This window comes from Echinops telfairi, unplaced genomic scaffold (assembly GCF_000313985.2).
Source record: "Echinops telfairi isolate 266 unplaced genomic scaffold, ASM31398v2 ScPeMD7_7469;HRSCAF=8507_1, whole genome shotgun sequence".
In the NCBI taxonomy this organism is placed as follows: Eukaryota; Metazoa; Chordata; class Mammalia; order Afrosoricida; family Tenrecidae; genus Echinops; species Echinops telfairi.
The window spans coordinates 141,968,263-141,991,337 of NW_022111373.1; the positions used below are offsets into that span (position 1 = coordinate 141,968,263).

The 23,075-nt window shown below is 48.3% G+C and overlaps 1 protein-coding gene across 1 annotated transcript in view; it reads left to right on the forward strand.

The window, feature by feature from the left end:
- CTNND2 (catenin delta 2) overlaps window positions 1-23,075 on the forward strand; it is an 840,020-nt gene that overhangs the window by 632,373 nt on the left and 184,572 nt on the right. The window contains exon 11 of the mRNA XM_045285280.1: window positions 4,719-4,902. Within this exon, the coding sequence (XP_045141215.1) occupies window positions 4,719-4,902 (184 nt within the window). The remainder of the gene's footprint in view (window positions 1-4,718; window positions 4,903-23,075) is intronic.

The window sequence follows — 23,075 nt, forward strand, 5'->3', positions numbered from 1 at the left end:
ATTTGAGTTGATTTAAAATACCATGGCTTGGGTCAGGTGCACCTGAGTCCTCAAAGTGACTCTTGCTTTTCAATACTCCAAGGAGGTCTTGTGCAGCACATGTACCTAATGCAAGGTGTTGTTTCTTCTCTTGACTACTGCTTCCAAGAGCATTGATTGTAGCCCCAAGCAAGAGGAGATCCTGAATAATTTGAATCGTTTCCTATGCATCATGATGTTACCTACTGGTCCAGTTTTGAGGGTTTTAATTATCTTTACTGTGAGTTGTAATCCACATGGAAGACTGCAATCTTTGATCTTCATCAGGAAGTACTGCAAATCCCCCTCACTTTCAGCCAGCAAGGTTGTGTCGTCTGCATATCACAGGTTGTCAATAATCCTTCCTCCAATCCTGATGCAGCCTTTTTCCTCATATAATCCCACTTTGATTATTTCCCTAGCAGACGGATTGAGTAAGTGGTGAGTGAGTACAACCCTGCTGCACACCTTTCCTGATTACTCATTGGTAGTCCCCCCAAACAACCACCATGGCTTTCTGAATTGACCTCTCTGCCTTGAATTGAACTGGCCCAGTTGATCTCCTCAGAAGTCACCGTTTTGAATGAACTTTTCCCGCGCACGTGTGTGTGTCTCTGTGTGTGTGTTTTACAAGGTCCCCTACCAAGGGCAAGACAAGTGCGTTACTGACAGACCTTGTCTGCATTCATCCACTGAGCACAGAGACCTATGTAAACAGGTTAGGCTTGGAGTAAACCCATGCATGTGCAAACTAGAGCCCTGTGCACAGTCACCTGGTAAACTTAGAAAAACACATACAAAAAGTTGTAAGTGATATTCTTATATGTCATCCTAAAATGCTGGGCCAAACATTCATTTTTACTTTAAGGAAATTTGGTGGCAAAACGGGCTACCCATTGGGCTGTAAAATGCAAGATTAGCCATCAGTCGCTCCCCAAGAGAAAGTGAGGCCTTCCACTCTAGTAAAGAGGTACAGTCCAGGAAACCCAGAGGCATTCGACCCTGTCTTATAGAATCGCTATGAGTCGGAACTGACTCTGCAGCCGTGAGTTTGAGTTTGAGGGACTCCACCCCCAAAGGAGGGTAGGTGAACCTGTTCTATAAAGGGTCAGGTAGTAAATGCTTTGTCTGCATCAAAAACATTGAGGTGTGCTCTTTCGGTGCCCAAAACAGCCACAGACAATACACAAATAAATGAATGTGGCTGTGTTCCAATAAAGCTTTATTTATAAAAGCAAGGCCTACTGGATTTGCCCTGGGACTGTGGTCCGCCACCTTCCTCTACTAAAAGATTGATTTCTGCATGCTGGGCCCAATGGAAGTTTCATTCCTTTTGCATTTCGCTCGCTCAACAAAACTCCCAGTAAGCATCGCTGCCTTTCTGGAGGCAACTGGAAGACTGCCTCCACTGCTCCATTTCCAGAGAATGGATCACAAGCTGTCTGGCAGTTCATTTCGTCCTAAGCAGTCAAACACGATCAACTTTCCAATTCATACTATGAATGCCTTTGGCTAGTTCACTGTGGCAGATATGGGAGTGTGGCTCACCTAAATTTTATTGTAATCACAATATAATGGAAGCTTGCTAATTGAGGACACTTGAAGGTGTGTTTGGAAAGCTACCTGCTGTGTTGTCTTCACCACATCCTCAATGATGTATCGGCCCAAGTGAGTCGTCAGGGCCCAGGTGCCCCCTTAGAGGAAAATAAAATAGAATTCTCTACCTTTCCTCTCTTTTATGCACCATATTGGGCCATTACTTTTCCTTCTTAGAGTGATTTTTTTTAAATTGTGCATTCATTTAAAGTTTGAATATTTAAGATCCTCAGTTTCGTATTCAACTGCTTTAACTATGAATCAACCCCTCAGTAGCTTCCCTACGCCCCTCTTTTGATGTGTCTTACCTGCTAACCCTTTAGTCTGTGGCATCTTCTCTCCCCTCGTGCCCTCCCCACTCCTTGGCAACCTCAAAGTCTGTTCCTTTGGCATAAGAGCCTTTGTCTCCGTTGTGTTTGCTCCCCCTGATATCAGTGGTCAAATACAATGTTTGTCTTTTTGTGACTGACTTCCTTCACTCGGTGTGACGTCCCCCTGCTTGACGTCCCCCATGCTGTGCGGTGCTTCATGGTTTCCACGGTTTTGTAGTGATGCCCAGTGTGGCACTGCGTGCATGCCGCAGAGCTTCTTTAGCCATTCTTCGACTGACAGGCATCTTCTTGCTAGGTCGGCAGTGCTCCAGTGTGTCCAACCCTGTGAAAGCGGCACGGCACCACCGCAAGCAACTTGGAAGAGCCATTCGTATTGTTGTTAGGTGCTGTCGAGTCTGTTCCAACCCCTAGTGACCTTATGCACAAAACACTGCCCAGTCCTGCTCCATCCTCACGGTGGTTCCCGTACCTCAGCCCATTGCTGCAGCCCCTGTGTCAGGACGTCTCGTTGAAGACCGCCTTTTCCCCCCTGCCCTTCCCTTCTCCCAGCGTGATGTCCTTCTCCAGGGACTGTCTCTCCTGACAACATAGCCCATTGATGTGAGATGAAGTCTTAGAGGTCATGCTGGCCTCTAAGGAACGCTCTGGCTGTACTTCTTCCAAGAAGGTTTGTCCTTTCAGCAGTTGATCGTACTTTCAGTATCCTCCGTCAGAACCACAGATCAAATGCACTGATTCTTCTTCGGTCCTCCTTATTCAATGTTCAGTGAAAGGAGCCCTGCTGGTACAGTGGTTACAAGTTGGGCTGCGATCCCCGTGGCCAGCAAATCTAAACCACCAAGCACCTCAGAGGGAGAAAGATAGGTTTTTCTACTGCCATAAGCAGTTACAGCTTCAGAAACCCACAGTGGGTGTCTGTGAGTCAGCATTGATTCGAAGCAGTGAGTTTGGTTTGGAGCTTGGTGGTGGCGTGGCGATGCGTTGGTCTGCAATACACAAGGTCTGTAGTTTGAAACTACCAGCTTCTCTGAAGGAGAAAGATGGGTCTTTATACTCATGGGCAGTTCTACCCTGCCCTGGAGGGTCAGCATGGACTCCATGCCAGTGAGAAAGTACCAAGCACTGGATGGCCGTGAGTTCCGTGAGTTTGGTGTGAGGAATTCCCCAAGGTCCAGCTATCCCTCTGCTGGATATATCCCCTAGAGAAGGTGTAAAAATCACTACTTTAAGAAGGCATTTTCAAATGCTGACATCACACATGTGCAATACTGCTCTTCAAAATGTTAGTCTCATTTTCAAATTCTCTTTTAATAAAAAAACATAAAGCCTCAAACAAATATTCTGTCAATTCCCCACATGTTGCTTTTGCTCCGCTGACACCGGTCATGCTTACACTCTGTCCTTTGCCAATGTGCCCTCCATCCACTTTCCCCCTGGACCCTTTGAAGGTCTCTAAGACCGAAGCTTCTGCAGACTCTCTTTGTGCATTGCTTTCAGGGAAACGCTGACAAAGCTGTTGCAAGTGACGGTCAATTTCAACTTCTTTTTGACCCAGGAGTCATCAGAGCTGGTTCTGGTTCCCCTAGGATTCTCCCCGCTGGTGGGCTGGGCTCACAGAGGTCACCCTAGCTCGTGGCTGGAGACAGAGGTGCTCCAGTAGAATTGTATGCTATGTGAAGTACGTGCCTAGAAATCTATTAACAAGAGGAAAAGAGATGCTCTGCTCTGTTTTTCCCGGAGTGGCTGGTAATGAGAGTTCAAGTCAGGGCGACCCCATGCGGGTCAGAGAACTCTGCTCAACGGGATTTCTGTCGAGGATTTTGGGGGACCTAGACCTCCAAGTCTTTCTGGTCCACTTGCAATGACTTTCATGTCTCTTGGGTTTGTTGGCTGTTGCTGTTGTTAGGTGCCCTTGAGTCCGTTCAGACTCACGTGACCCTCTGCACAACAGAACGAAACATCCCTCTGAGCTGTCTCCATGAAGGTTGTTGCCTTTGAACCCATTGTTGCAGCCACTCTCAATCCCTCTCGCTGAGTATCTACCTGGTTTTTGCTGCCTTTCTACTTGATGTTCTTCTCAGATGCGGAATTCGGCACCTCCCACTCATTGATTTCATGACAAGGGGGCGCCTGGTCCACATCCTTGGTTCCTCCAGCCTCTCCGCTTAGGTTACTCTCCATCACGACCCAGAGATAATCCGATCTCAAGTTCCCTGCCTCTCCAAACCTCTCTGACATCGAGTCCATTCCGGCTCCTAACAATCCTGGAGGATGGGAGGAATTGCCCCAGTGGGTTTCTGAGACTGTAACCCAGTGGTTCTCAACCGTTGGGGGTTGAACAACTCTTTCACAGGGGCCTCCAATTCATAACAGTAGCACAATGACAGTGATGAAGTAGCAACGAAAAAAATTTTATGGTTGGGGGGTCACCACAACATGAGGAACTGCATTAAAGGGTCGTGGCATTAGGAAGGTTGAGAACCACTGCTGTAATAGAAGCCCTCATCTTTTTATTGAGGAGGAGCTGGTGGTTTGGAACTGCTGACCTTGAGCTTAGCAGCCGATGGGTAGCCACTACACTGGTGGAGCTTATTTGCTACATTTTCAGCAGCGTCACATGGATGCTTTACATTAAAGGTTCATCTCTGGATGCCTGTCTGCACACGCTTAGCCCTCCCTGCCAACCTTGCTACCTACAACAAGGCGAATTGTTTGGGGCGGTTGGAAACTTTGCTGATGACTCACAAAGGTTTTCTGCGTGTCTCATTACAGGCGTCCTTTGGAACCTCTCGTCATGCGATGCCCTCAAAATGCCCATCATCCAGGACGCCCTGGCAGTGCTGACCAATGCCGTGATCATCCCGCACTCTGGCTGGGAAAACTCGGCCCTGCAGGACGACCGGAAACTGCAGCTGCATTCCTCGCAGGTGCTGCGCAATGCTACCGGGTGCCTAAGGTCAGTCCTCGCTGCGCTGTGCGCCTCCTTCCACCACTCGGGCTTCTCCTGGTGTCTGTCTCCGTGTCCTCCCCGAACTCCCTGGCTGCCAATGAACCATTCTCGTCTAGAAAGTGGAATGCGGATGAGGCCGTGGGCTGTAAGACAGGAAGTGGGAACAGGTGGCCCCACTGCTCAATACGTATGCCAGCAGAATCCACCCCAGACTCTCTGCCATTGGTCCGTTCTGGCTCAGAGGCACCCTGCAGCATGGGCTAGAACTTTCCCCAGGGGGCTTGCAAGACTGTAGCCCTTCGTGGGACTAGAAAGCCTCATCTTTCTGCCATGGAACGGCTGGTGGTCTCAAACTGCAGACCTTGAATCGAGGTTAGCAACCCAACTCATAACCTGCTGCACCTGCAGGCACCTTTAGTTGATGGAAGTTTTCTGTCTCAAACTCACTGCCTTCTAGTCTTTGGCAACTACTAGGATCTTATAAGACAGGGTCGAACTGCCCCTGTGGGTTTCTGAGCCTGTGCATTTTTATAGGAGGAGAAAGTCTCCTCCTCCTCCCTGGGAGCCGCTCGTGGGTTTGAATGCTGCCCTTGCAGTTAGCAGCCTAACTAGTAAGGCACCATGTCAACAGGGCCGCATACTTGACTTCATTATGCGTTTTCTTAGGTGGAGGATGAAAAGTAAGCATTTTCATTGTAGCCAAAAAGGACGCGTTTTGTTTGATGGGCACCAGCAGGCCATGGAAAGGACAGCTCACAGACCAGCAGCATCCCAGAGGCCCCGGGAACTCAGGGGGTGAGAGGGTCTGTGAGCGAGGCTGGAGGATCTAAGCAGCTGTCACCGGCAGCCACTGCATAGCAATGACTGCATGCTTCTTAGTTCTCCAGGTGACCCCAAGAGCCTGGAATTCCTTTGACCCCAGCAATTCGTCAGCCACGCAAGACCTATCACCATGGAGCCTGTACCAAGGCAGAGACCCTGTAAGGCTGGGTAGAACTGCCCCTTTGGGTTTCCAAGGCTGGAAGCAGACTGCCTCACCCGGCTAGTGGATTCAGACCAATGGCCTTTGGGTTCGCAGCCTAGAGATTAGCCCACATTGCCACCAGGTCTCCTATGTGTTCGATGGTTTTTAAATAAGAAACGTAGCATATGTATTATAATTCGCTTCTAATGTATTCAAAAGAAAACCTCCCCTAATTTTCTATTGAGATTTCTTGAGTCATCTTAATATTTTATTTATAGTTTATTCTTTGCCCTGCATCCCCCCCCCACCCCCACCCCCATGCTTCAAAAAAAGCTAAGAAAGTAATAACCAAGAGGTAGTGCTTCTTAAACTCTAGACACCGAGCATCCAAGACAGTTGTGCTTTGTTTTGGGGGCAGTGATGTGACTTAAATGACCTGGTCAAAAGTTGGGTTGCTAAGGTGTTGTAGTGGGTTACGAGTTGGGCTGCTAACGACAAGGTTAGTGGTTCAGTACCACCAGCCACTATGAGGGAGACCGATGAGGCTTTCTACTCCTGTGAAGAGTTACAGTCTCAGAAACCCACAGGGGCGGTTTACCCAGTCCCCTAAGGTCCCAAGGAGTTGATGGCAGTGAGTGAGCATGTGAACAAAGAGTCCGAAGTACAAGGTATGGGATGACTTGATGGTTCAGAGCTGTCGTGTGTGTCCTGGAGAAGGTCTGCTTCTCGGTGCAAATCCAGTCACCGCGGAGAAGGAGCTGGAACCCCCTCAGTGGCATCTGTAACAGTGAGCACATGCATTTGCGTAGCAGCATTCTTGACTGTTTGGGGTCGTTTGATTGGGTAGACCTCTGCTAGCAGATGGAGATGGAGGAAGAGCCTGCCACCATGTTTATCTGAAGGCCTGGCCAGACAGACACAGGCACTGCTGATAAGAGCACTTCACCAGTCAGGACATAAGGGACTATGGCCTGCTCTCTCCTGGCTGGGCTCCACCGCGAGGCAGGTTGGCATCTCTCCCAGGCACCCTCCTCATGCATCCATTTGTTTCGGACACCTTTAAATTCTTTGCTCTCTCAGAAAACCCCTCCTCCACCGGCTGAGCTATAACCCCCTCAGGGCTGGCACTGCGCGGGTCTGACAGTTGATCATTGACTTCCTGCCTCAGTTAGTGGCACCCCCCAGAAGTATGGTTTCTCTTTTGAGGAGCTCCTGCTTGCAAGGCGCTGTCCAAAGGGTCATTCCCATCTCAGGAAGGTTCTGGGGGAGGAAGATACCCCAGAATGGATGTTAGAAAAAAGTCAGCAAGCCTGGTTAGTGTGTCAGGTCAGGTCACCGATGAGGAAGATGGGGTCATCATCCCACATCCACGATGGCACGTCGTCTGCAAAGCCTGGTCAATTCTGTCAAGTCCAGCCCTCTGAGAGGAAGACAGGGGCATATGACATGTCCTCCACGTTCGGCTTGAGGCAGCAGGCCACCTCAGTGTGATTTAATGACAGGTCAGATGAGAAAGCTGCACTGTTGTCCCTCCGCAGGCCCCCATGTAAGCCGCCACCCTGCGTATAGAGTCTGCAAGGTAACGTTAGGTCACCGGGAACTGTCACCCTTCTTTGTTCGTGCCCCCCGAGGCCACTCCCCGGCTGGTTCTGCTCTGGCCGGAGTGACCCCATCCCGGGAACACAAAGAGAAAGGACGCGGTTCCCTGCGGAGTTCCAAGAAGGCTTCCTTCACCCGGCGCAGCATTTTCCCCATTTCGTTTCTGAGTTTATTGAGTGGCAGTGCAAACTCCGCCACGTATGGCTGTGGCGATTAGATGCCCATGAGTCTGCTCAGACTCACAGTGACTCTCTACTCAACTCATGCTGGCTTATAGTGACAAGCCCCGCACCCCCACTGCCTATGAGTTTCTGAGACTGTAAGGGTTTGCAGCCAGAGAAAGCTGAGTCTTTCTCCTGAGGAGCTGCTGGTGGTTTCGAACTACCGACCGTGTGGATCGCAGCCCAATGCATAAGCACTACAGCACCAGAGGAGCTGACTGCACAGCAGAAGGAACCAGTGCTGCATCCTCTCCATCTTCACAGTCTTCGTTATGTTTGAGCCCATTGTTGTAGCCACCGTGTCAATGCATCTCCTTGATGTTCCTCTCACTTGCTGACCTGCTGTGTTTCCACACATGATATAGAGTGACTCGGCATACATAATGAATACTTAAATTCTCTCTTAATTCATTAAATTTCTGCCCTTCTCTTACCTGAATATATCTGAATGTTTGTGAAGCGTTTTACACTGATAAGCTAGTTGGACTTGGCGAGGATGAAGCTGCCCCGAGAAAGAGCTAAAATACATTTCCCAATAAAGACTCCACCGATGAAAGCATCGTTCTTACTACTGCTCTCAGTCCTCTATTCTTAGAACCAATGTTAGCAACGCACCACAATGATCACAGATGTTTGGATCATCGTGGAAGACGGGATCTTCAGATGCCAGATTACATACACTCATGATTTACCCGATAAATCCTAGATCCTGATTTACATTAAAGAGATCCTCTCTTGTGCAGCTTCTGCCTTTAAACCATGGTATCCCATGATCCTTGGCGGCATGCTGCTGAACACTGGGAACCAGAGAGGTAGGTGTAGATAGACTTGGAAGCCCCTGCCTGTCAGAAACTCGTCCTGAGTGGAGAAGCACGCCACCCAGAGAATTAACAGAAAAGTGATCCCTGATCTTAGATCCCCAGCCTCTCCGACTATGAGACCATGTATGCCAGCCAGGGGTATTTTGACAGCAGCCCCAGGAAATGACAACAGAATCACACCTAACAGTGATCAATTATAAAGCCAGGGAATCAAATCAGGCCCCACATTTGAATGCGGTTCTCAAAGATTTCATTCCACAACCATTTCACTTCAATGTAGAAATTGAATCTGGCTGTATCCTCTTGCAAATAATATTCTTCTATCAAAATAGTGATTAAGATGCTTTTTGGAAAAGGGAAAAATAGTAATTATAGTCATTATAAAATAGTAATTACTTATCTAGTCATTTTTATGCACCAATTCACCATAGGTAAAGTTGGACTGCTAACCCAAAGGCCAGTGGTTGGAAGCCACCTGTCTCTGCTTCTGGAAAGAATTGCCCCTCAGAGCCCCTGTGGCGTATACTTCTATCCTATCCTATCGGGCCACTGTGACTTGGAATCGACTCGATGGCCATGGTCTGGTTTGGGGCATTCAGAAAATAATATCGTGAGTTTGTCTAACAAAATGAAGTAGCAGATTTGCATTCTTTTTTTCAAAACCATTTTATTGGGAGCTCATAAAGAAGTTACCTTTCCATAGTTCATTGATATCAATTGAAACACACTAAGTTTCAAAACATTTTCTTCCTTCTTGAACTCCTTGATATGAGCTCCCCCTTACTCCCTCCACCAATGTACACCCCCCCCCGCCCCCCCAGGAACCCTTATTCTACTTGCTGTCGCTATAGGTTCATTAATCCTGGGTCTCATAAACCGAAAAACAGAAGAGCATATAACAAAGATCCAAGAAGACTACCCTTAATGGCAAAATATATTAGAGATGAATCTCAACATCAAACATACACACACACACACACACACACACAGAAGTTATTGAAAACCAGATCAGGCCCAAAGTGTATCAGAGAGGGGAATCAAGTGACAAGGTTTTAATTTGTCAAATCAGGTTTATCATTTTGATCTCCTATGGTCATCTCTGCAATGCACTCTTTGATAACCAGTTTATCCCCATCCCTCAATTTCGGTTAGAGGGAAATCACCATGTAGTTCTCCCAAATGTATCATGGACGTTCATTGTCATCCATAGCCTGCAAACCAGAGTCTTCCAGTTTAAGAGAGCCTACACTATTCCCTTCTCCGGCTTTGGATGATATAATTCACAAGCCTTGGATCACAGATGTGGACTTAGTTGACATCTTACTTAAATGGTTGCTTGCTTGGAAACAAGCCGTTGAGACCCCAGACGCGATTCTGTCAGATCGCTGGGCACCATCTAGTCGCATTCTTTGATCTGGTCTGCTGATCCAAAGCTTTCATGTGTCCTTCATGGTTCAGACATCTAGAAACGCACATTAGGTGTGTGTTGGACCCCTGACTGTCATACCCAGGAAACGGGGCTGAGCCAAAAGCATGGGATCCAGAACTCTGTTTAGCTGCTAGTGGGAAACAGGAAGCTGTCTTTGCAGAAAGAGAAGGGGGTGGTGTGTGTGTAAGAAAACCTACAACTCTGGAGAGGATTGTGATTAATTAGGTATAGGCCAAATTAAGTGCCTTCAGCTGCTTCTTCTGTTTTGAGTAGATTCCAAATCATTGTGATCCTATGGGACATGGGAGAATGCCCCCGTGAGTTTCTGAGACTATCACTCAGGAAGCCTCATTTTTCTCTTCCAAAGCAGCTGGCGGTTTCGAGCTGCTGACGTTGACGTTAGCAGCCCAATACACAGCCACTCTACCACCAGGGCTCTTCCAAGTTAAGGGTCACAACAGGTAGACACTTCAAATCCTTTAGTTTGATTTATACAGATGCCACTGGATTCAAGCAAAGAAATTATTAATTACATATAGATACTAAAATATAAAATACATCTGATTACTTTGCTCCCCCTTTTAAGTCTTGTTCTTTGTTGGGAAAACATTTAAGAAACAAAGGCATTGTTGTTAAGGCCCATTGTGTGGTATTAAATCTCTTTGCACTAGTTTCCATTGTGATCCTTCAAGTTAAATATACAAGTTTTCACCAAACCTTCCAGCATTAGGAGTAAAGTATATTTGGTCTCTGCCATAACAATACGTGTTACACATTTGTTGTCAGATTGTGGGTTTTTTCATTAGCACTCAATTTCAGACAGTTCTTTGAATGAAAACGAGTAGCAAGATGTGCCCAGGTCACCATGGGCATCCCTTTGTATGTGAGTGTTGAAGTCATTTAGATCCAGTGGCTGTCCTTCCAACACTCTCCAAACTCCCTGGCATCGAGTCGATGCTGACCGATAGAGACCCTATAGGACAGGGTTGCCCTATAGGATGGCCCCAGTGGGTTTCTGACTATAACTCTTTATAAAAGTAGAAAGCTGCCCTTTCTCGATGGAGTGGCTGGTGGTTTTGAACTATGACCTTGTGTGTAGCAGCCCAAAGTGCAACCACTGCACCATCAGTGCAACCCATCACTCCTTAGTATCTATCCTAAGGGATATTTTCCTGGTTCTGGGTTGAGATAAGGACCCCTGATGGCACTGTGGGTTGGTACCAGCCTCCCCTTGGGAGACAGATGAGGCTGTCTGCTCCCATAATGGGTCAGCAGTGCTATAAAGGGTCACTATGAGTTGGAATCAACCCAAAAGCAGGCGTTTGGTTTGAGTTGGAATGAAAGTTCTTCCCGAAAGCTGATGGTGCCCGGCTATCAAAAGATATAGCATCTGGAGTCTTAAAGGTTTGAAGGTAAACAAGCGACCATCTAGCTCAGAAGCAACAAAGCCCACATGGAAGAAGCACACCAGCCTGTGCAATCACGAGGTGTCGAAGGGATCAGGAATCAGGCATCATCAGAACAAAACATATCATCGTGAATGAGGGGGAGTGCAGAGTAGAGACCCAAAGCCCATCTGTAGGCAATTGGACATCCCCTTGCAGAAGGGTCACAGGGAGGAGGTGAGCCAGTCAGGGTGCAGGGTAGCAACGATGAAACATACAACTTTCCTCTAGTTCCTAAATGCTAACTCCCCCCTACTATCATGATCCCAATTCTACCTTACAAATATGGCTAGACCAGAAAATGTACACTGGTGCAGATAGGAATTGGAAACACAGGGAATCAAGGACGGATGATCCGTTCAGGACCACTGGTGAGAGTGGCGATACCTGGAGGGTGGAGGGAGGGTGGAGTGGAAAGGGAGAACCAATTACAAGGCTCTACATCAAACCTCACCCTGGGAGATGGACAACAGAAAAGTGGGTGAAGGGTAAGATGACCAGACGTCCTGCTTTTGGTGGGACAGTCCCGATTTTTAACAATTTTTCCCGCATCCCATGGCATTTAAAAAAAGTCCCGATTTTTGGAAAGAATGCACGACAAGCTAGGGTATACAGTTTTCGACTGCCATGTGGCTATTTTGCCAGGATATGAGTTTTATCAATGGTGTCCCGCTGGTGTCCCGCTTTACCAATGTTAAAATCTGGTCGCCTTAGTGAAGGGAGGCATTGGACAGTGTAAGATATGACAAAATAATTATAAATTATCAAGGGTTCATGAAGGAAGGGGGAGTGGGGAGGGAGGGGGAAAAATGAGGAGCTGATGCCAGGGGCTTAAGTGGAGCACAAATGTTTGGAGAATGATGAGGGCAATGAGTGTACAACTGTGCTTTACACAATTGATGGATGTATGGATTGTGATGAGTTGTATGAGCCCCTAATAAAAAGATTAAGGAAAAATAAAGTTATTCCTTAAGAAGTATAGAGCAAAAAAAAGAAGTAGTGTATAGAGAAAGCCTGCAGTCAGGGGAGTTTCAAGATAAGACAAGGGAGGAAGTGGGCAGGGCTACACATGAAGCAAGGCTGGGCCTGTGCCCATTGTTAACCGTTGAAATGTGAAAGTTGGACATTGAACAGGGACGGCCAAAGAAGAAAAACCGGTGTTTCCGAATTGTCGTGCTAGGGAAGGAAGTGGAAAGTGTCATGGGCTGCTAAAAGGACTGAGTGCTCTGTCTTTGAAGAAGTAGGACCAGAGTGTTCTTTAAAGGCAAGAACTGCGAGATGTCATCCTACTGACTTTGTGTCAGGAGTCCCTGGAGAAGGACATCATACTTGGTAAAGTCGAGGGGCAGCAAAAAAGAGCGAGGCCTTCTACAAGATGGAATGACCCTGTGACTGCATCCATGGGCTCAGGCCTCGGACCAGTTGTGAGGATGGTGCAGGATGAGGCAGTGTTGTTCGTTTCTGTGGTGTGTAAGGTCGCTTTGGGTCGAAACCCAGTCCACAGCATCTAACAACAGCTGTTGAAGTTGGAGTCCACAGTCATGTGTGGTGGGGGGCAGGCCATTTGGTTTTTGTTGTTTTTCATTCATTCTTACTTGCCAAGGTTTGAACTAGCAGCCTAATCAACGTTGATTAAGTTCTCAATAGAGATTACATTTTTAAGTGAAAGGAAAATGGCATTATACTTACCCGACTCCTATCTCCGGAGCCCAGAGAAGTCCTGCTTCCGTTGCAGTGTGCACGTTGACCCACAAGCTCCATAGCTCTTCCTGAGTGTATCAGCCACCCTGTCCGGGGTTGCTCCTCCTGACTCTGGGTCCAGCCTGGGGGGAGACGCAATGCTATATGGTACAAAGTGGTTAACCAACCGGTGCAAACAGTCACGAAGGGCTGCACAGCCTCGATGCCACCAGGGCTCCTCCAAATCCAGTGTCACCGCAGGGAACCCCTGCAAGTCCCTTGGTTTGATTTATGCAGATTCTACTCTACTGAACTGACCCACTCTTCCTGGCCTTGCTGCTTTTGATTTTCTGCTGGATACACCCTCGGGGCGCCGTCCACTCGGCCACATCTAGTGTCTTTGGTTGCCACCTGTCTCCTCCCTCTCCCTCCTTTCTGCTTTCTCGGCCTGCTCTCCCAAATTAGGGGTTGGGTGGGCGGCTTGGATAGGTTAGTCACGGACCCCCACACCGGCCTTCGCTCCACTTCCATCTTAAATCTGGATTCAGACCATTGGTCAGACCGATTGGTGCCTCTTTCAGTTTTCCTCTCCTGGAGGAAAGATTGTGTTTTAAGCTTCTTCTGAATGGGGAAGCTGACGTTATTTCCTCAGGGCTCCGACACCTCCATTTGTTAAACATGAGTTGGTATGTTGGGCTGGTTTCTGTCCCCATCGCTTCAGAAGTGCTGAAGAAAAGGCAATGGAAAAGGAAAGGCAAACCTTCTCCTAGGATTTACAAACCTAACTGCCATCAAGTCGATTCTAAGCCAGAGTGACTCTCTCTAGCACTTCTGAGACTGTCAGCTGGCTTAGCCTGCCAGCCCTTTCTTCCTAGTCTAACTTAATTCACCAGCTGAGACCATCAGGCCTTTCCCCCTCGTCTGACTCAGTGTAGAAGCTGGGCTGAAAGCTCTTCAGCATCACAGCAAGAATCAGGCAGTCCCCAGTCACTGTGCAATGAGGTGCACTGGATGGCAATCGAACCTGGGAAATCTGTGCCGAGCCACCAAAGCCCCTCCATATCATAGGTGTACAGGCAAGCCCTGCATATAGGCAGATTGAGCTCAGCAAGCTCGGACGTGGCCACTTCAGCCAAAGAAGGTGCAAATGCAGCCTCTGGTCTGGGGAGGCAGTAAACCAGGTGTTTCCTCCCCAGGTGTGGGTCTGACTTCCGTGTCATCGGCTCCGGTCGATGATCCAGATCTGTTCTCACTCCTCACTTTACCTGGGTTTCCCCTGGGTTACCGTGCGTGGAGGTGTTTGGTTGGAGGCCAGGACAGTCCGAAGACATCCTAGACTTTCAAACCAGTGATTTCATCGAAGGCCGTTCCCTCCAGCAGCTGTGTTCACAGTGGAGGTTTCCCAGGTCTGCTGTGAGATGGGATTGGGGTTCCCCTTGAAAATACTGTACATCAGTATCCTGGAGATACTCTGTACGACCATTGTCATCGTGGCAGCGTGCACCCACGGGGGACCCTTGGAGCGTCCATTTGTCCTTTCCCACCTACCAGGTGGCGTAGCGAGCTGATCAGATCCCTGTTTCCTTAGGGTGCGGTTCCGTACCATCATGGATTCTTAGGGCCGTGCCTGCAGCCACGGTCTCTGCAGAAGACGTGCGCGGCTGCTCCCACAGCTCATTTCCCAGGTGCAGCCACGCCACTGGTTTGTTGTTATTATTCTGTTCCTACTAAGGCATCTTGTCCTGAAGGACAACATTATACAATCCTAACACCCCCCCCCCATCTGTCTTTGTGCACACAAGAACACCATCAGGCCTGCCAAAGGATCTGCCAGTACATTCGCTTAGGAGTGTAATTAAACTCACAGCCCCAGTGAGTCACTTTAGCCCCCATAATGGATGAGCAAGGGACTCTAGAGTGCTACGGATGCTCGGAGTGACTTTGGGGAAACCCCATCATCACGGAGTCACAATAGTGGCAAACACAATGGCTGGAAAGTTCCGCAGGTGTGCCCAGGTGAGAGGAGTATTGGGTACTGTTTTTATGTTAAGCTCCATGCCAATATTCTTCATCTACTCCAAAGGATCTTTTTCTAAGGTGTTCATAAAGGGTTGCTTAGCCCTTATTCCAAACCAGGTCGTGTCGACTGTCTGAAGTTAATTTGGGTTCACAGTACAGCAGAAACAGCATCCTCCTGAGGTCCTGCTTTATGACCCACGTCTGTTGGAACACAGATGTCAGAGTGGAGCTTGAAAGAATCTCTTCCAAGAGCGATCGGTTTCTCCTTTTAGCAGTCCAGGGTACTTTGGTCAATATTTTTCGCCAGTCCATTAAAATGCATCAATTCTTCTTCAGTCTTCCTTCCTCGGAGGACCATTTTCACATGCATGTGAGGCAATGGGGAACTATGACTTGGGTCAGGGGCACCTTAATCCTCAATGTAACACCCTGGCTTTTCAGTACTCTAAAGAGGTCTTGGGCAACAGATTTACCTAATGCAATGCTTCTGTTGCTCTCTTGACTGCTGCTTCCATGAAAGTAGCTTTTCTGCTTTCTGCCTCTGCAGGATTTTGCATCTTTCAAATCTTTCCTACTCAGAAAGGTTTAAAGAAAAAAGAAGGTGGGAAAAACAGAACCTTCACTTATCAAATTTTCCAGAACTGTCTGTCACTCCTCTCCCCAGTTCTTCCCGGCGCTTATGTTGTAGCAGTGGAAATAGGGTTCATTTCCCCCCGAACATGACTCTGGGGTGTGTGTGTGTGTGTGTGTGTGTGTGTGTGTGTGTGTGTGTGTGTTTCCAAACCACAGAAGTTGATTGTCTGATGATTCCCTCATAAATGGTGTAGAGGTTACACATTGGGCTGTTAATCACAAGATCAGCAGTTCAAAACCACCAGCCACTCCTCCAAAGAAAGACTGGGCTTTCTACTCCAGTGAAGAGTTACAGTCTCAGAAACTCATGATGGCAGTTCTACCCTGCCCTCTAGAGTCGCTCTGAGGTGGCACCGGCTGGATGGTTTGGTTTGGTTGTGTAGTCATACGACTATACACTGGCTGGATGGTTTGGTTTGGTTGTGTATCATATGACTATACACTGACTGGATGGTTTGGTTTGGTTGTGTATCATATGACTGTACCCTGACTGGATGGTTTGGTTGGGTTGTGTAGTCATATGACTATACACTGGCTGGATGGTTTGGTTTGGTTGTATATTCATAGTGAGTTTGGTTTGGTTGGATAGTCATATTATTATGTCTTAAAATATCCATGTCTCCTTCCTTAGCCATCCTGCAAATTTGGGTCTATTTCGTTATGAAAATTTTCGGGATGGAACGCAACGTTGCTTTAAATTATTTATCCTCTAATTTGGTTGCAAATATGGGCTGCTTTTAAAAGGGCGAGCAAATCTGATATGTGATCTCCAGTGTGAGAAGTCATTCTTCCTCTTCGACGATGAATATTCAAATCCTTCCATTAGTATGAACAAATTGCGTCCTTTAAGGAGAGATTAAATGAAAAAGTTTAGTTGATTCCCAATTGGCATATACAATGGTGTTTAATATTTATCCCTACAAAACATTGGGTTCCAGGGCTTAGCAACCTGATGAATAAAATGCAAGTTGTCAGTGAGGGCTCATTTGAAAAACCCTTCATAACATCTTGATTATTAAAAAAAAAAAGGGGGGTTTTTTTCTCCTCCTGCTGCCTTCCCAAATTACCTTCCGTTGCATGGGAAGATAGCTTCCCCGGAGGAGAAGCAAGTCTATTAGCCATAAATCGAAACAGCAAGGACTGGCCAGCCATATTCACGTCTTGCTTAAGTACCCAGGCTGCAGAATTTCCACACACCTAGTGCATTATGGCGCTGTCGTCTCCCTTTTACAAGCACCAGTAATTTTAAAATAATAAAGCTAACATTGACCAGAGTTGGGACAAAGCCTCCTGTGGAGGCTGGCTCTCTGAAGACAGCAGCCATGGACTCGTGGTGACTAGCTGTGTTTGGATGGAAAAGTCGTGTTCAGTGGAGGTATCCCAAGGGCCGTGATGATTCTTCTCGGAGGAAGGAGAAATAAAGCCAGTAAGCGTGGAGAAAAACACCCACCATGTACCAATTCAGGGAGCTCACCTCCCACCCGCCATCTTGTGACTTCAGAGACAGGAGCATCAGAAGAATGTCAGCAGTGAACAGCCTGCCTCTGAATGCTTTCTCCTCCAACCTGCCTTTCTGCTGGCTTTCACCGGTTAACACTGAATGCACTAGTGACTGGTTGGTGACTTTGTGTGTGTTAGAGTTGAGCTGTGCTCTGTAGGATTTTCACAGCCTGGAATATCGAAGATACCTTTCCCGGCTGACCCAGAAGATTTGAAAGATCAAGTTCACACATGCTCAGTTGGCCCATCTCTCCCGAGCAGTTCCCCTTCCTCAGCTGGAGACTGTATCACACGCCATGCACACAGGACAAGTCCATGGTCACGGAGGGTGGTGGTGGTGTCCATGCAGACACAATGTGATCTTATCTTTAACAGAACAAAATGCTGTGTGATCCGGTGCCCTCCTCACAGTTGCTGATATGTTTGAGCTCATTGCTGAAGCATCTCATGGACGTTTCCCCTCATGGTCACTGACCCTCTGGAACCCTGCTGGCACACTGGCTATGCATTGCACTGCTAATCGCAAGGTCAGTAGCTCGAACCCACCACCCAACCAGTTCCCAGGAGAAAGGAGGCGTCCCATTCCAGCAAGAGTCCAGCCTCACAAACTCACCGGGGCACCTCTGCCCTGCCCTACAAGGTCACTGTGAGTCGGCATCCACTCAAGGACAGTGCGTGTGGTTTGGGGTTTTCTGCTTTACTAAACGTGATGTCCTTTTCCAGCGATTGGTTTTTACCAGTGACAGGTCCCAAATAAGCAAGACATCTCTCCCCTTCCTATTTCTAAGACGTTCTTCTTGCTCTAAGAATTGCTTGTTCTTCTGACAGTCTCTGGTATATTCTATATCCTCGCCAACGTGCATATTCTATATCCTTCACCAACGTGTATATTCTGTATCCTTCACCAACATGTATTCTGAATCCTTCACCAACGTGCATATTCTATATCCTTCACCAACGTGCATAGTCTATATTTTTCACCGTGTATATTCTATATCCTTCACCAACATGTATTCTGAATCCTTCACCAACGTGCATATTCTATATCCTTCACCAACGTGCATAGTCTATATTTTTCACCGTGTATATTCTATATCCTTTACCAACATGTATTCTGAATCCTTCACCAACGTGCATATTCTATATCCTTCACCAATGTGCATAGTCTGTATCCTTCACCAACACCGCAAGCCAAAGGCAACAATGCTTCTATTGTGATCTATTGTCTTCATCCTTTTTTTATTTTATTTTTATTTTTCATTATCCAGCTGTTGCATGGACATGGAGGGATGCAAAAGACCACACTTGAGGGCATGATTCCTTGCTTCAGGCCATTTGTCATGAGTGGCTGGCTGGAGACTAATAAGGAAGGCAGCCCCTGAGCTGTGGGGCCTGAGGACCCTGAGTGCGGGTGGCAGCAAGGGGTCACGTGAAGCAGAGAACGCCCCTGTTTCTCTGCCCTCATCTTGACACGCCTCATTGCATCGCTGAGATGGGATTGTCATCCTCTCACAGCGTGGAGGAAGCGACAGCAAAAAAAGTTTTAAAAATCGGATCCCTTAGTGCTTATCAGAAAGTTCACGTTCAGACCTTTCAGAACACGAGGCTTCAGAAGCACCAGCCAAGATATTGGGCAAAAAGCGAGTAGGATCCAAAGGGTGGGGCCCTTGGTATAAGCTCCATACTGGAGCTTCCCCTTGCTGTGAAGCACGGTGGTTAACCTTCCAGGGACTCTCCAGGACACCAGGCTTTGGTGTCTGTGTCCTACGTCCATTTGCAGCGTTTCAGCCTGAGAAGGAAAGGACAGACCTGCCCGGCTTCAGGTGGCTGTCCCTCAAGGTGGCTCTAGACGTGTGAATCCTTCATTATCTCCCATTAACAGACACGGAACTAGCAAGGCAGAGAGCATGCCACTGGTGCACAGAGTGGAGTTAATGAATCCCAACAACTAATGACACTTCTCTTAAGGTAACTTACTGCCAGAATGTAGCTGTGTTAGCACAAAGTGTTGTTTGTTTTTTTTTAAGTGAGAATGGCAGCGGCCATGAAGAGGCGAGGCAGGCTGATTAATTATCCCCCATAATTCTCCATAATTGTCCTGTCTAGACATTCATGTCCAGAGCACTGTTCTTCCCGGGGTTGCATTATGCCTGACCTTATTTTGGACAAACAATGTAATGGCTAATTGGGGGCTAATTTATATAAACACCCAAGTGGCGGCCCTGTCACCTTGGCTGAGACACGCGGCTCCTCCAGCTCTCGATGTTGCACCAATTTGGGGTCAAGTGTGGTAGAGCAAATGAAGCTTTCTGCAGCAATAACCATAATGATTTCAAGTGACAAAGAGCTCGGCGTTTGCATGGTTTCCTAGAGCTGCCTTAACAAAGGGCCACAAGCAGGGTGGCTGAATGCAATGGGAAGATAGTCTTTGACAGTGTGCCCTTGAGAGTCTGAATTCAGGGAGCAGGCGGACCTTGCTTCCTCTGAGGCCTCTGAGAAAGAAACCCTGAGGGGCCCCCAGGAGTCCCTTGTTCTGTCGCCGTAACCCACCCGTCTCTGCCTCCAGCTGCACCCAGCTTCCCTCTGTGTCCCTCTGTTTCTCTCCTCCTCCCCCCAAAAGCCCCGGACAGTCAGGCCCTCCCTGATTCAAGTACGATCTCATCCTCACAAATTAAATCTGCAAAGACCTGATCTCCAGAACACGCAGTTCCCATCCACGGGGACCAAGGCTCAGGCCTTAATATCCCTTCTGAAAGGAGCACCGTGCACCCCAGACCTGTCTTGTTCAAGCCTGACTCATGGCATTATGTGATGGCTCCCCGGTGTGGGGAGGAAAACTGGGCCCAGGTCTTGGCTTGTCTTGACAGGCCAGGAAGAGCAGAGATTTCCATGAGAGCACAGCTGATAAGCATCTTCCCGGGACACAAAGGGAGTTTGCTTCCTCTTCCACTGCAGCCATATCTGTCATCCTGACTAGCTGGCGGGATTCGATGCCCTTTGTCCTTGACCCCTGTCCCTATTAAGCTGCTGAAATAGCGGAGGAGCCCAGCGAATCCTCCGGCAGCCCCTGCAGTAATAGGCTCGGAGAAGAACTGATGCTGGGCTTTACTGTGATGGTCCAGGGCTCGTTTTCATTGGCGGACAGATAATTGAGATGGATTATCCTCTGTTTCCTCTCAAGCAACCAGCTAACTGAGGTGAGCCTAGATAGAGACCTTTGAAGACAACTTGCCTGATTGATCATCCTCCTGTAGCACCTGCAGGGGACGACACATGGAAAAGGTGGCACTGAAACCACAGAGTGGTCACAGGGCAGAGAGGCATTCTTGCCCCTTACCTCTCAGGACCTCTTAGCTTGCTCCTCTTGCTATGGAAACTTAACTGAGCACCCAAGACTTTCACACTGCTGTAGTTTTGTGGTTAGATGCTATCCTGTTGATTCCAAACCATGATGACCTCGTGAACAACAGACTAGAACACTGCCCGGTGCTGCTCCCCCGTCAGTCACGGTTGTTCCTATGTCTGAGCTCATTGGTGCAGCCACGGTGGGTGTCCCATCCATCTCCCTGAGGGCCTTTCTCTTTTCTGCTGCCCCGCCACGTTACCAAGCAGAATGCCCTTCTCCAGAAACGGCTCTCTCCTGGCAATATGTCCAAAATACGGAAGGTGAAGTCTTGCCATCCTCTAAGGAGCAATTAGGCGTGCGTCTCCCAAGTCAGATCGCTTTGCCCTTTTAGCCATCCACGGCACCTTCAGTTTTCTCCAGCCCCACAATTCAAATGTGTAGCGATCAGGACTCACGCAGGCCATGTCAGACACCAGAGCTCAGGAAAGCTTGGCCTCAGTTTGTCCAGAAGCAAAAAAATTGCTTTCGGAGCTGCTGTCAATTGCGTTCCAGTCCACTCTGGGCCACTTGCTGCCGGTCTTACAGCATCTTCCCGCTGCCCTTGGTAGCCCCTAGTCCGTCGTTGGGAGCACGGTGAAATTTGAGGTCCTTTCAACCTAGGGCGGGGCTCCTCTTCCAGTGATGTAGGTACCACTGTTTGGGTGTGAGCCACCAGGTCCTCATGGCAAGTAGATAAGCTCCGCTTTCCTTCTTAGCACCTCCTCAGCTGTAGAGCTGTTCACCACAGGTGACCCTGCCAGTGGCATAGCTTCCAGCATCACAGCAGTCCCTCAGCAGCACAGACCAACACACTGGCAGACAGGTGGGGTCTGCCCTGCAGGAACCATCTGTTTCCACCTAGCACCGAGCCCACTTCCCACTCTCTGTGTTTTCACTGAGGTGGAATTCACGCAGCACCACACTAGCCATTGAAGAGGGAGCCGTTTGATGGCCCGGGTGTATTCATGGGGTTCTGCAGCCACCATTGCTCTCTTGTTGTAAAACATCTACATCACCCCATCAGGAAACCCTGGACCCTCACAAAGTAGCTCTTCACCCCCCAGCCCATCTCCAACAAGTTCTCCTCTATGCTCTGTCTCTCCTATTCTGAGCATCTCATAAAAAAAATAGAAGTGCACATGATGTTTGTATTTGTGTCTTAAATTCTTTGGCCATTGGGTTTGTGAGGCTCATCCGCATTGAAGCCAGTATCGGCACCCCATCTTTCCTATGGCTGAAACATGGTCCTTGGCTTGACTAGGCTACTCTTTGTCCATCCATGCACCTGTGGAGGGACGCATGGGTAGCTTTCACCTTGGGGTTGTTGTGAACAGCGCTGCAGTGTACGACTGATGCACAGGTACCTATTGGAGGAACTGTTTTTAATTCTTTGGGATGTGCACCTGGACTGGCATTGTTGTCTGGTCGTATTAAGTTGAATATTTGAAGGCACCACAAGATTGTTTTACATGGCTTCCTCTGAATGTGTGCCCACCTCCATTCCTTGTGCTGGTGCAAGTGCTTCCATTGCCTTCAATTGTCTTTGTCTTCCTTTTCTCTTTCCCCTTCATCACCAAGAAGCCTTCTCTCCAGTTTCAGGCCATTGTGGCCAAGAGTGTTGGTGACATAGTAGTTATTTGTTGGGCTGTGATGAGCAAGGTCAGCAGTTCAAAACCACCAGCCACTCTGTGTGAGAAAGATCGGCTAACTGCCTCCATAAACAGTTCCAGTCATGGAAGCCCACAGGGGCAGTTCTACCCTGTCCTGTGGGGTCGCTGTGAGTCGGCATCGGCTCGATGTCAGGGAGGGAGTCTGTAGAAAGCTCGAGGCCTTTCCTGCACCTTCCCAGGTCAACCCTTCTCCGACACCTTCTCTCAAGACCAGCAGTGGCCCTCTCTCTGGTGCTGGCACCCTCCTGCCCAGGGCCCCAGATTGGCCCTGAGAGAAAGCAGCAAACATTGCATCTGAATAGAGAACCACCTGTGGTCAGGCAGCGGCTACCCACTCCATACTCGACTGGCCAGAGACAAGGGACTTTAGCTCATTGCTGAACCTGCCCGAGCCGCCACTGCCTCACTCATGCTTCCTTGTAACCTGGGACAGGACCCACATCCCAAATAAGCCAAACCTGCTGCCCCCCAGCCGGCACTGTCAACTCCATGGGTGCCAAGACAAGAACGGCATCCATCAAATTTCGAACGGCTGATTTTTCACAAGCTGACAGCCAGGCCTTTCTTTCAAGGTGCCTCTGGGAAGATCAACTTGCTGTCCTTCCCACTGGTTGCTGAGTGCTTAACCATTTGCACCACCCAGGAACTCCCTATTAAGATCCCAGGGCCCCTTACATCGCCCAGATTTTGAAATGTGAGGAGAACAAGACATGATCAGATGGTTGATTATTGAGCATTCTGAGAGGAGACCGTGTCTTCCCATCTGCAGACAAAAGGCTGCCGACTGAGATGCTCACCACCACAATGACCACC